This window comes from Uranotaenia lowii, chromosome 3 (assembly GCF_029784155.1).
Source record: "Uranotaenia lowii strain MFRU-FL chromosome 3, ASM2978415v1, whole genome shotgun sequence".
NCBI lineage: Eukaryota > Metazoa > Arthropoda > Insecta > Diptera > Culicidae > Uranotaenia > Uranotaenia lowii.
The window spans coordinates 271,907,245-271,921,887 of NC_073693.1; the positions used below are offsets into that span (position 1 = coordinate 271,907,245).

At 37.0% G+C, this 14,643-nt stretch overlaps 1 protein-coding gene across 4 annotated transcripts in view; it reads left to right on the plus strand.

The window, feature by feature from the left end:
• The window catches only part of LOC129754293 (uncharacterized), a 107,290-nt gene that overhangs the window by 77,959 nt on the left and 14,688 nt on the right, over positions 1 to 14,643 (plus strand). For all 4 annotated transcript variants that reach the window (XM_055750260.1, XM_055750261.1, XM_055750259.1 and 1 more), the window contains one exon: positions 11,884 to 12,082. In XM_055750260.1, coding sequence (XP_055606235.1) covers positions 11,884 to 12,082 — 199 coding nt within the window. The remainder of the gene's footprint in view (positions 1 to 11,883; positions 12,083 to 14,643) is intronic.

A 14,643-nucleotide genomic window follows, 5' to 3' on the forward strand; every position in this document is an offset into this window, starting at 1 on the left:
TGAAAACCCTTTAAAATCAACTTTTAATTTTCAAAAGGCTAACTGGGAGCGATATATGAATTTTATTGAACGTAATTTAGATGTAAACGTTCCATTGAATTCAATAGAAGATATTGATTTGGCTGTAGAAAATTTGACAACTTCAATAGTCAATGCTAGAGCCGCTTCAATACCTAAAGTTAAACATAAATTTAATCAACCTTTAATTGATGATGATCTTCAGTTTTTGATACGACTGAAAAACATTCGTCGACGCCAATTTCAACGAACTAGGGATTTATTTATTGCGAGCTTCAAAAAGAGATCAAACGTCGTTTAAATTTCATTCGTAATGAAAATTTTGCTAAAGCAGTAGAGGACATAAAACCCTACTCAAAGCCATTTTGGAAATTAACTAAAATTCTAAAAAAGCCCCAGAAGCCAATTCCTACTTTGAAAGATTGGGATAAACTTCTTTTAACTAATTCAGAAAAAGCTCAAAAATTGGCCCAACAATTTGAGTCTGCTCATGATTTTAATTTAAACGTTGTAAGTCCAATTGATGCTCAAATTTGATGATATTCTTTCTAAGCAAATTGTGTTTGAGAGTTCTTGTGAGACAAATATTGATGAACTTAAATTGATTTTCAAAAAATTTAAAAATATGAAAGCCCCGGGGGAAGATGGGATTTTCTATATTCTTATTGAAAAGTTGCCTGAAAGCACTTTAATTTTTTTAGTTAAAATCTTCAATAGATGTTTTCACTTGGCTTATTTTCCCAATAAATGGAAAAATGCCAAAGTAACTCCAATTTTGAAACCTGGAAAAAGTGCTTCAGAGCCTTCAAGTTATCGATCAATTAGTTTGCTTCCTTCTTTAAGTAAACTATTTGAGAGAGTTATTTTGAATAGAATGATGATTCACATTAATCAGAATTCTATTTTCCCTGGTGAACAATTTGGTTTTCGTCATGGACATTCTACTACACATCAACTTTTGAGTGTAACTAATATGATTAACGCTAGCAAATCTGAGGGTTATTCAACTGGTGTTGCTCTTCTTGATATTGAAAAAGCTTTTGACAGTGTTTGGCACAAAGGTTTAGTAGCTCAATTAGCTCGATTTGATTTTCCTGTATATCTCACCAAAATTATTCAAAATTATTTGACTAGCCGAACTTTGCAAGTAAGCTATCAAAATACATGCTCTGAAAGGATACCCATTAGAGCTGGTGTCCCTCAGGTTAGTATACTTGGGCCTATTTTATACAATATTTTTACTTCTGATCTTCCTGATGTCCCAGAAGGAAAAGGTAGAAGATTATTTGCTGACGATACTTTGCTTTCAGCCAAAGGTCGAAATTTACGGGTGGTACGCAGTAGATTGCAACAAAATTTAAATTCCTTTTTGAATTACTTGAAAATGTGGAAAATTTCTCCTAACGCTTCCAAAACTCAACTTATTTTATTTCCCCATAAGCCAAGAGCAAATTTTTTAAAACCTAATGAAAATCATTCCATAACTTTTAATGGGGTTTCTTTAGAATGGTCTGATCACGTGAAGTACTTGGGACTCACACTTGATCGGAATCTTTCTTTTAAGAATCACATTGAAGATATTCAATCTAAATGTAATAAATACACTAAATCTCTTTATGCTCTCATGAACAGGAAATCCCGACTTTGCCTGAAGAATAAGATGCTTATTTACAAGCAAGTCTTCCGACCAGCGATAATGTATGCAGTTCCGATTTGGTCTAGCTGCTGCGCGACGAGGAAGAAAGCCATCCAGAGGATTCAGAACAAGGTTCTGAAAATGATTTTGCGGCTTCCACCTTGGCACAGCACCGAAGATCTTCATCGGATTGCAGGCATTGAATCTATCGAAGAGATGGCCAACAAAATCATCTCCAACTTCAGAGGCAAATCGATGCAGTCTTCCATCGCAGAGATTCGCTCTCTCTACAATTAGTTTAATTTTAGGATAGCTTTAGTTTTTAATTTAAAATATTTTTTTTTTCACTACAGGATGTTCTCCTTTATAAAAATGCTTGATTGTGCTCAGCAAATTTAAGTTGAATAAACAAATTTTAGTGATTATTAAACTATAGGGCTCTGAAAGTTCATTATTGAACTGAACACCTAATTTAATGTATTAATGTAATATAAATGTAATGATGAATTGGTACTAATAAAGATATATTTAAAAAAAAAAAAAAAGGCCAAATCTGGCCAGAAGAAGGCCTTCAGGAGAGGAAGCAGCCGCTTTTGGGGGCACTCTTTCATGTACACCTGCCCGTACATCGTATCCTGGGCTACGAAAGGTGCACTCCGCTCCCCGCACGTGCAGATGGCTTGCCAAACCAGGAATTTGTTCGTAAATTTGGACATCTTCTGAGTACAAACATGATCCGCAACGCTGAACTAATAGTTGACCGTAAAAAACAGGTTGCCGGGGATCTATCTGAAGTCAGCCTTCACATATGTTTCGTCGTCCATGCTGCCGCATTCAACTTTCTTCAATATGTTGAGGTACAGCTTCCTGGCACGAGTTTTTACGGACTTGTTCTGCTTCTCGTCGCAATTATGGGCCTTTTGTTCCTTGAACGGTCGAAGCTCAGCCTTTGTTTTGGCCTTCTGGACAAAACTTCGGCTTAGGTGCAGCTTCTTAGCCACATTCCGAACGGAAGCGTTTTGGTTTTGGTTGAAGGCCCCAACTACGCGGTTGTGATTTTTGGTGTTGTACGGAATACTTTTTCCTACACTTCTGGGCTTCCGATCGGTGGTCAATTATTCCTCGAACCACTTAATCACTCGCGACACCGTGGAATTCGTGGATCCCAACGTTGCGAACGATGCGAGAGATCCTTGTTCTCGTGATGAATGCGCAAGATTTTATCACCCACGAGCTGTTCTTTCGACTCCATTTCCGCGAGTTTTGATCTCATGACTTTAAAACTTGTAGGATGTAAACAATGCACTATGAACTAAATCCACCCAAGTTTTCATTAAATTCTACCCACGGTTAAAAAGTTAGAGCAATCTCATAGTGTGGCAATTTCATTGTGGACAACCTTTACTCAAGAAAAGAAAGTTCATAAGATTCAGATCACACGACCTCACCAGCCGCTACGTGTCTAATCGAACCCTTTCCAGGTATTATTATGTACTACATGAACGTTTTGAATCCTTTGTGAGGATCAGTCTGAAGTTCGTCTTCCAGTATCTGACAGAGATTTCAGTCCAATATGTTGAGATCTTTAGATAACTTAGTGGTCCATCGAGAAATACCCTCAAGACGCTTCGATATGATATTTTCCATCATAGCAGGTGTCACCACTGTAACGCGTCGTCTCACACTATATCGTTTTTGGTGCTTTCAATCTTCACTTGAATACAAATGTAAAAAATACATCAACTGTCTGCTTAAACAAAATGCAAACAAAGTGCCGAGAGGTCGTTGAATGTAGTACGACAAACTGCTCAGATTATGCAGTGTTCCGTTGCGATCGCAGCCCTCTGAACAGAAAAAAATTAACTGGAGGCGGAGTTTTACTTGCTGTCTAGTCTAGACTCCAGGTTCAGCTTATCGAAAACAGTTTCTGGGACGATTTGGAATCTCTTCGAGCCCGCATTGATCTCGGTGATCGAAAACTGTACTTAGTGTACGTGCCTCCTGATCATTCTAGTGACCTATTGGTAGCTGAGACTTTCTCGTGGTGCCTATCCAAAGTAAGCTCAATATGCTCTGAAAAATATGCTCTGAAAACAAAAACGACCGTAAGCTAGACCTCTGCTTCATAAACGAAGGCTTCAGGAATCCGACTATTGATTGAGCACCGGCTCCTCTAGTTAAAGTTGTTTCTCATCACCCAGCTTTAGTGGTCTCACTCGATGTCACTTGAATTAATGATCCTATAGAGGAAAGCAGTCTTTTTTACTAGGACTTCATAAACGTCGACGACGAAGCTATTTTCATCGTCCTAGATTCTATCAAATGAGAGAACGAGCTCGATATATTTAATCCCGATGCAGGCGCTGCGATGTTTTCAAACATACTGATCTACATAATCGACCACCATGTTCCGAAACGTAGCTTACCCTCCAACCCACGAGATCCCTGGGTCACTAATCAACTGCGACAACAGAAGGAGGCTAAAAACCGTGCTCTTCGAAACTTCAGCAAGATCAAGTCCCACTGCACAAAGAAAGAATACCGCAAGCTAAACACGGCGTACAAAAAAAAAGAAGTAGGCGTTACTACCAGAACTATCTCCACCGGCTACAGCGCAATTTTAAGACCAACCCGAGATCTTTCTGGAAGTATGTAAAAAATCAGCAGAAAGGGTTACACAGCGAACACCGATCCTGTAATATGCAATCTATTTGCTGAGAAATTTTCTAGCGTTTTCACAATTGGGTCCATTTCCTCAGAGCAACTGGATATGGCTGTATTAAACATCTCACCTCCAGATTCTTCCTTAAACGGTATTCCCTTCGATGACGCAGCTATTTCAAAGGCGACAGAAAAGCTCAAAAATTTATAATCTACGGGTCCGGACGGGATACCAGCTATCTTCTAAAAACGTTTCATGCAACATTTGCTGACTCCCATTACACATATTTTTCGAGCTTCGCTGGACTTCGCAATCTTTCCCTCGCTTTGGAAAGAAGCTAACATGTTTCCTGTTCACAAAAAAGGATATAAGAGAGATGTGAACAACTACCGCGAAATATAAACTCTGTGATCGATAGCCCAACTGTTAGAATTGAATCCGATCCGATTTTCTCGTCCTCTAAGCATTACTTTTCCAACGATCAGCACGGATTTTGGCCGAAACGATCCACGACAACAAATTTTCTGACTTTCAGATCGTTCGTGAAGGATAGCTTCATCCTGATGTCCCAAATTGACGCCATCTATACTGATCTGTCAGCTGCTTTCGATAAAGTAAATCACGATATTGCTATCGCTAAACTCGAAGGCTTAGGATTCTGTAGATCCCTACTAGACTGGTTTCAAAGTTATTTAACGGGACGAAAGTTATCAGTGCAAACTGTGAATTACTTTTCAAGAAATTTCTCCGCTGTTTAAAAGTATAAGAAGCTACTCTAGAATGGTCACGAAGTTCAAAACAAGCATCGGAGTGGAATCCTTCATCTAAACTATGGTAAAAAGTCTATGGTTATTGGGAATAACTTAATGAACCCCTTATCTATTAAGTAAATCCGTTTCCGGCAAAATGTTGCCTGTTTAGAAGACACCCAGCAAATAACTAAAAATAAGCAGATTCATTGATAGCAATCTGTGCAACCGGTTTTCACGCAATGTGGCAGATGTGTTCTTTTTTTGTAATTTATTTATTTGAAACGGCTTATACCTTCAGGCTTCAAGGAGCCAAACTCGTTTTGTATGATAACAATTATTTCCTTAGGTTTGAATCAGGCATGTCCTACTGGGGGTTTGCGGGCCACATGCGGCCCGCGGCCTATGTCAATGCGGCCCGCATAGCCCCGTCTTAAATTGTCACAAAATAACACCACTGATTTTTATGTAAAATATTACTGCAAAAAAAACTAAAGCCGAATGTACCGATTTAACTGATTCTGGCTGCGGCCCTCTACGTCATAGAAAAAATTTAATGTGGCCCGCACACCTAAACGAGTTTGACATGCCTGGTTTAAATTGTCACCTGTCACTTGTCTTTCATAAATTAGTTATGTAAACTACAAAAACATAGAAAGAAATGAGGATGCCCATTCCCACTCTAAGCCTAACTTAGTTTATTTTTGTTTCTAAAAAATAAAAATAAACTAAGTTAGGCTTACTTAGATTGAGCTTGATTTGCTTTTTCTTCGATCGGGACCGTAGTATTTATCTCCCAAAATGCTTGGTGCCGATGGCACGGTCATTGCTTTCTCATGCTCTGTTTCGGTTGTCGAGTTTTCAGATTCGGTTCCTTTCTTGTTGCCATTCGTTACACTCGAACCACGCTTCCTCGTTTCCTGTTGATCGGTTCCATCTATTTCCTCAAAAGCAATAGCACCAGCTTCACCATATCCTGCATCTGTGTCATCATTAGCAACAATACGATCGGAGCGACAAGTCGACTGGTTCCGGGTGCCTTCCATCGGAGCTTTTTCCATAACGTCCATCGAAGGTTTTTCCTCTGTGGACATACCCTTAGGCACCCCTTCGTTACTGCGCAACACTTTTCCTCACAAGGTGTCTCGAAAGCTCGCTCTCACCTCACCTTCGGATGTAGAAGGGAGAGAATGCGATCCAACAACGCCACCTCTCGACAAACGTTTGTAAACCGACGATTGCTACACGATGCCTTGAGATGATCTGTCGCTCCGCAACCAAAACATTTGGCCTGCAACCCATCGCACAGTGGGGCAGACCTGACCAATCGATGGTCAAAACCTCATAACTTTTTTAAATGAAATCCTCCTGGGTTGAAGTCTTCTGAAAAGTTGTTCATCTGATCAAAATCTTTAATTTGATGTAACTTTTTTTCATCTAGATGTTGTGAGATTTTATCAAGATAACTTTGTTTAGCAGATTTTCCTTATCAACTTGAAGGCTACTCAGTCAATAGGCGTGAAAATGATCATGTAAGGGTTTTTAGGACCGTTAATAAGTTAAATGATGCTTTAAGATCCTTCCCCTTACAAGAATGGGGGGTCCCCATCAAGGTTGCCGAAAAAAATTCTGTGTTGCTATTTCCTTTAATTTCATTGAAAATTCATGATAAATTTGATCGATTTTACATTTAAGTTGAGTAAAATCAATCAAAATAACCAATCCTATCATACTTTACTGAATTACAAAGTAAAAATCCAAATCTTATATTGGCCAAAAAAAATTAAAGTTTGGAAATCCTTTTAAAATTCAAAAATTCTGTGAAATCTGTGAATTTTCCAAAATTCTGTGTTCTGTGACACAGATTCTGTTTTGCTCAAAATTCTGTGAAATAACAGATTTTTCTGTGATTTCGGCAACCTTGGTCCCCATACAAATGTTACCTGAATATCTACAAAGCTCTTGAATAAATATTGCAAATGAGCCCAAATTTGTCAAGAAAGAAATGCATGTTATTTTAACGCTAGTTTGAGACCAATCTCTTTTCTGGAAGAAGGAGATTTCATAGAAATGGTACCTACATTTCAAAAAACTAACCAAGCAACCCCAAAAGGTCTAACAGCTGGTACGAATTTGACAAGGAACAAATCAAGCTAGTTGAACCGAATTGAACTGAATTTGACCTTTAGAGGATTTCGGGGTACGACAAATCGTTTATTATGATGGCTAAAACTCATTCCATCTATGAAACGAATGCTTCCATACAAATTAAATATGAAAAATATAAATGGAATTTTGTTCTAAGTGTCATGTCAGTGTGATCAGTGGTAACAAAACAGTTCAGATAATAAAGCCATAAACTCATATTGGTACCTTATATAAGTAGCTAATGGATCAAGTAGGCTGTTACTCAATATGACAGCAAAAAACATGGTTGCATTGTTTTTTTTTTAAGTATCCAAACATTCAGTGTGTAAATAATTTCTATTTTATGTTTGAATACTAATTTAAAATTTCTACATTTTATAGAAAAAATATGTAGAATAAAATATTAAGATAGTTAACAGATAGGTACCAAACATCTGATCGAAAAGGATTTGAGAAGGTTATAGAAAGTTCATATTTCAACGAATCTTATCTGCTTGTCGGTAGATAAATATAACTTTTTAAAACCGAAATAGTATTATCAAACGAAGAGGAAAATAAATTTTGAAAAAAAATTTAATTTAAAAATTTAAAATTCGATTGAGTTCAAGTTTTCCTAGCAAAAACCATTATTCCACAAGTACAAAAATTGTCCAAAACATAGCTTACCAAAAATTAAATAACTTTTGAATAGGCAAATAGTGGCAACTAGTTTTTGTTTTGTTGGATAGCTGAGACTTCTATTTAAATGTTGGAGTAGAATTGAGAGTGGGGTAACGTGGGGTAACATGTTTTCCAGATGTCCCAAAATGATGAAAATTCGTAATTTTTCAACGTTATACGTTTATGCTCGTAAAAAAAATTATGATTTTTTTTTCAATTCTTCAACCTTAAATAAATAAATTTCATATTATTCTGAACACATCCATGTTATTTTTTTTTATTTCTTCAAGAAATAGAGTTTAAGTGGAGTATTGAAAATATTTTTTTGTTTTTGCGATAAAATGCAACAGCATCAAACCCCAACTTCTCCTACGTAGATAATTGTATGAAACAACGAATTTCATGTTTTGTTTGATAGATTTGTGATCGGTGTAATGTCCAGTTTCTGAAAAGCATAAATTTGTGATGAATTTTTTAAATTTACAAAAAGGGGTTTTGGCCAAGCTTTCATAGGTCCTGCCCCACTGTGCATCGTAGTAAATCCTCACTTGAACGTGATTGATGTGGAGACTCGCTGAAATTTCTCGGAGAATCTCCATATGGACGCCTCGCACACCAGACCAAATAGGAAATCCTGTTTCAACGGCGTATCTTTCACGAACTAGTTGATGTATTGTCCCGTAATTTTAAAGTTGTTTTGAAAACTCCGAGTCATCTATTTCTGGATGGAGTCTGAAAATTCTAACCTAACGGAACAAATGGCCTGCTTCCGATAGCGTGATCTGGAATCTGGTACCATCATCGTAGTCGAAAGATGAGTTGCGGGGAACCTTTTGGAGAACTTCTTGTAACACTTTTTGATCCTGAAACTTCACAAAAACTGAATATTCCTTGGCATCTTGATAACTGCCTAGCAACATATCACTTGTGATACCATTATCACCCAAAAAATAAAAACTTCATAATCCTTAGGCTTTTTTGCCTCTCTTCCCAAATGCATTTGCATTATATTTTCACGGCCAAGCGTCGCCATTTTGATCTCCGTCTTTTTTTACTACGCTGGTAACCTAGTTTTTCACTTTTTAAAGTTAAATCTTTTAAATTTTCCGCGACGTGAAGAAAAAAACACATGCGCTCCGATTCGGCCAACGCCTACTCAGATGTGTTCTGATGGACAAAGAAATTTATTTTAAAACAGAATTTCAGAGGTCAAGTTCTACGAAGTGCTTCTCGTGAAAAAGTTCCAACCAGATTTCAAATGATTTTTTTCGGTAAATTTGTGTAAAATATCATGATTTTACAAAGATTATGCTACTGTGGTAAAAATAATAGATCAATCAATACATGACTGAAAAAAGTGAGCAAAGATAAAAAAACAGATTTTATGATAAAGTAGGAGTATTTCTTGCAATCAACGCTACATTATTTTTATTTTAATTTTTTCATTAAATATCATATTAACACCTTACACACGTTTATAACTGCCCGGATTTGAAATTATCAAAGCCTTATTACCTAGGTTCGCCAGGTCCACATTCAGCCTTGCAAATGCTTCAAGTAGACTCTGACGTTCGTAAGGGAACGTTGAAAACCACCGTGATAATAACGGAGCTTCGACCTGTGAGCATCTCGACTATCTTCTCCATCGTAGCGCTGAATTTCTCCAAGGTCCAGCTCTGTGGAGCGTAGCAGCTACAGAAGAAGGTCCCATTGGCTTTGGCTATCACGAAGCCTTCAGTGCTTTCACGAAGACACTGTACACTGGACCACTGCACTATGGGTTTTGAGGCGGCAAAAAGTCAAAAACTGAACATTATCGGATCGCTTTTTTATTTTTACTAGTTAATAACTTAATATTTAACTAAGATATTCCCAGTTTTTCAACTTATTATCTTGAATACTGAACGCACCACAGCAATCAGACTTTGAAAAATTGAAAAAATTATATGATGAAGAAAAAAATTTAAGTCTCAAGTTATTTATACAAAATATTTGTAAGAATTTATTTTAAGTTAGTTAAAATAGTAATTTTCATACAAAATTTTCGAAAATAACAAAATAGTCCAAAACACCTAATCATACTTTTCGCCGCCTCATTGTATGTAACTGCCCCATAGTGCACTGGAAACCTCACAATTGCAACCTGTGTTCCTGATTTGGGAGGACCCTGTCTCATTTGGACTGAGATCTGATCTTCGCCGATTTTACACTGGTCGACTAATGCTGTCCTGTTAGGTTGCCAGGTCTTGGAACATCCTCTTTGATCTCTTAGAACTTCTCGAAATAACGAGCTCATTCCTCAGCGTTTGATCGAAGGCATCGATCCGTTTCGGGGGACTGACATTCGCCTAAAAGGGTTTCTCCGCCTTTTTTTTCCTCTACTAGTAGCGCTGTCATTTAGCGCACTAACCATCTTTAGAACTTCTATGTTTGCCTCTATAAAAAGAACCTTTGCCTTTACCAGATTGTCCATGACCTTATGAATGTTTTGCTTGCTCAAAACCAAGCTAATCAAAGCCTTCATTTATGCCATCGCTTCCTTCATTGCCTTCGGCACAGGAATTTTTTCCTTCTCTGGAGAGCTGACAGACTCCTTTCCTACTTCCGTTATGGAGCCTTCTGAAGTTTCTAACAGTTGGACAGCAAGCTGCCCAGCTGGAGATCGTCGTAGACTCCGTTTTACCTCCGAACGGGATTAAAGCTGATACCCTTCTCCGCACTTTCCTCCATCTTCCTCTTACCATTATAAGTTTTAGTTTTTTTTAATCATATCCCACAACAAGTAGCTAGGAAAATATACGGTCGACTGCGCCAATGCCCTACTTTAGCGCAGCAAAGGCTGCAATACTGTGGGATTTGTCCCGGTGCCTCACAGGCTACCGTTTCCGACTGAAACATTTACAACCCGCCAGCCTTCCACTTCATAAGCACGGTCTTATGCATGGGGTTGTTTACGCTTGCGATCGCTCAGATAAGCTCCACTTTCCCTTCTTCTAACTTTCTATCCGTCTTTCCCTTAAGATGATCTTACTCAAAAGGACGTCACTTTTCAACGATAAGACCGACGAATGAGCTTTAATGCAAAGTATTGTTTTAAAACAATTTAAACTCAAATATCTCGGATACGTATGAAAATATATGAGTTATGGATTCACAAAAAATATTTTTGAGATTCAAAAAAATAGCCCATGGTTTGTTCATCACAATATTTTAATGTACGCGTGAGATATCGAAGAAAGTGTACAAAAAGCTGCAAAAATATTTGTTTTAGGTAGTTTCTGGAAGTACGCTGTTATTAGTTCAAATTTGAAAATTCTAACAAATGTTTTTATCTCAATCAATAACAAACATCTTTCTGCACCCAATGAACAATGTTTGGAAGAAATTTGCAAAATCGTATCGAAATAAATCAACAATTGCAAAAATTCACGATGGGCAATAACTTTCATAAGACTTAAAAATATAGCTTCAATCCTGTAAACACAGCGTCGAATTAGAATTAAAATGTTATTATAACGCTGATTCAATAATGTTGCTGTTCTTATTGAAAAAAAAAGAAGTAATGCATTAAGGGTAAAGTAACATTTAAAAAATCTTGAGTAAAAACTGATGAATTAAATGCCAGCTCAAAAAAAAAAAATCTGTCACCTTTTTATTTGAAACGAAATGACAGAACGCGAAAACGATTCAGTTGATGAAAAACCAATTCATCAAAAATTCCAAAGACAGCCGAAACAAGTACAATTGCTTTCAATTAGGGTCCATGAAAAAATAATCATTTTCCCCGGTCAACATGGCAGTTACTTTGATTAAAGGTTATGTCATTCACGACGTCCGTCCGTTCGTCGGGTCATTCACAGTTGAGTTGGATAAAGATGGGGTTTTAAGGGGGGGGGGGGGGGGGGGGGAGGGGGGCGCATTACCGAACAACTGAGCGCCGGGCGGGTTTAATTCTCTGGAGCCGTTTTGTGCAATTTTTAAAAAGTGTCGTTTCCATCTGCTTCTCCTAGGCATCATCAACCGTAACAACATCATGCCCGGTCCGCAGGAATGCGTCATCAACAATCGGGCATTTTTCGTGTTCGGATCCCTGGTCGCCTTCTACATCCCGATGGTGATGATGGTCGTGACCTATGCCCTCACGGTCCAACTGCTGAGGAAGAAGGCCCGCTTTCTGGCGGAACATCCCGAGGGGGAACTTTTTCGCAGGTAGGTAGCCAGTCGAACTTTCTCTCGTTGCTTTCAATTAAAATAAAACATGTTTCGGAGTCCAGCGTCCGTTCATCAGCCCCCGGCCGCCGGGGTAAATTGAGCGGTTGTCAATGGGTGGTTTTTCCAAAGAGTATTCGCGTTGCCCGCAATTATCATTCAATTGAGTTATTGTTCGCGGTATAACAGGCATTCTTTTTATCCTTCGAATGCTAGAGATAGAGAGAAAACTTTTTGTTGTTTTTATTTTTCAAACCCAATAGGTTCTACATTTGAAAATATTATTTGAGGCCCTTGGAGCCAAAGGGGTATAAGTGCATGGAAGCTTATTTCGAGAAAACAGGCTTTTAAGTTTTTGTGTTTGGCAATTTTCCATATATTTTTCGAAATTTTTTATTTTGCTTTGGAACGTAAAAGTATGTAAATAAAATTCTAAAAATCTGAAAAAACCATTTAATATAGTTTTAAATATAAAGAATCGTTTGGCATCATTAACTCAAAATTGACCATTTTGTCACTTATACACCCCTTTGGCTCTGAGGCTCTCAGCCGTTGTATTTTTGATATACTCTAAAGCATGGGTGGCCAAGCCAAGAGCCGCGGGCGACATGTGGCCCCGAAGACGTTTTTGGAAAAAGCATTTTCTAAAAATTGAACGTTTTTTGGACAAATATATTTGACTCAACACTAACTTTGGTGACTACTGGTTTGGTTTGGACACTGGTTTTGGTGACTACATATTAGAATGGCCCAAATTTGTATGGGATGATTTTTACAACATTTTTTTTTCAACGCGGCACCCTCTAGGCTGGTGCATCTAGGTGAAAATATGAGTTTCTGAAGGTTTCAGGTCATTTGGCAGAAGCGCGAGATAGCGCAGAGAACTTGAAATTTGTATGAAGATTTTCAGTTAAATTTATGACAAATCAATATGCTTTCACTCTTTGAGTTCTAAAATATGTTTCCAGAACGCTAGAATGCTCAGAGTTTCAGGAATTGTAGTTCAAACAATGACAAACAAGTTTTTAGAAAATAGTGATGCGATACGAGTGGACTGTAATGAATTATTTGCAATTGAATGTGTGATTCTTTTTTTGGATTTTTTTTTGATATATCATGAACAGTGTACGGGCTAATAATCGCACTAACTGAAACTCTTTTTTTAGTATGTGCGATTATAAGCCCGTACACCGTTCACGATATATCAAAGAAATGCGAAAAAATCACACATTTAATGGCAAATAACTCATCTCAGTCAACTTGTATCCCGTCACATCTACAAATTTTGAACTTTCTAGCATACTGGAAACAAATTTTAGAACACAAAGAGTGAAAGTATATCGATTTTTCATACATTTTGCCGAAAATCTCCATACAAATACCAAGTTCTTGGCGCCAGCTTGTGCTTCTGCCAAATGACTTGGAACCTTCAAAAAGTCATTTTTTCACCTATTTAAAGGCACCAACCTAGGGGGTGCCGCGTGGAATATAAGGATTTTTTTGCTATGGGCCAGTCTACTACATATTATTGGTATGAAGAGCATTCAAGCGGACTCTAGTTTTAATATTGAGGAGTTGGGATAGCCGTAGAAAGATAGTAAGATCGAATCAAAAACGTATAGAATAACTTTTGCACATAATGTAAAATTTAGAAAGTTTGCTCTGTAATGTTTTTTCAATTTGTCATTCTATGCCAAGCTTTAACAGAAAAAGGTATACATATTTATGAAAATAAAACCAAATCCATATATATTTTAATTGGCAACGTGCTCTGTATTCATGTACATCAATAATGAAAAACTATACAGCATTTACAGTTGAGTAGTTGAATTCAACAAGGTACTGATTTGGTACTGACAAATCTCTCAGAAGAACGACTTTTTGTAGCAAAATGTTTACTTTAAAAAAGTGCAATGATTATAATACAATCAAATTCACATTCATCATGTTTAAAGATGGCTTTCCCAATACACTTGATAAACCGACTGGAAAAACTGGAAAAAAGTTTTATTGAGTTGAGGTTTTCAAGATCCGTACTTTGAATAGCAAATTGTTTATATTTTATAACTAAAGTTCATTCAAAAAAATTTTTTCAATGTCAAAGGCTTGTGAACGTTACTATTTTTCAACAATTTCATTCTCCGTTTTATTTAATTTGTCTACCAAACTTTTCTTAGGAGAATGCTTTCAAAACTTTGGAAAATAAGCGATCTTTTTTTATAATAAAAACCATGGAATTCCGGAAACCAATATAAAGTGCTGAATTATCTAACATTTACTCGATCTAAATTGAAAAAAATGGATCAGTTTGAGCAAAGAAAATGATAGTCCTACCTTGATTTTTTTTTAACTGGTTAATAAATTAAAATTGAAAAAAAAAAATTTTTTCATTCGGAAATTAAGAACAAAAGTTAAAAGCGACATACAATGTATGAAACAAAACAGCTCGAATAAATAAACGCTATGAGAAGAATCTTATTGTTCTATTTGACAACACTCATTATTTTGAAAATTATTGGTAAAGAAATGACATTTTTTGAAACAAAACGATAGTTATCTGA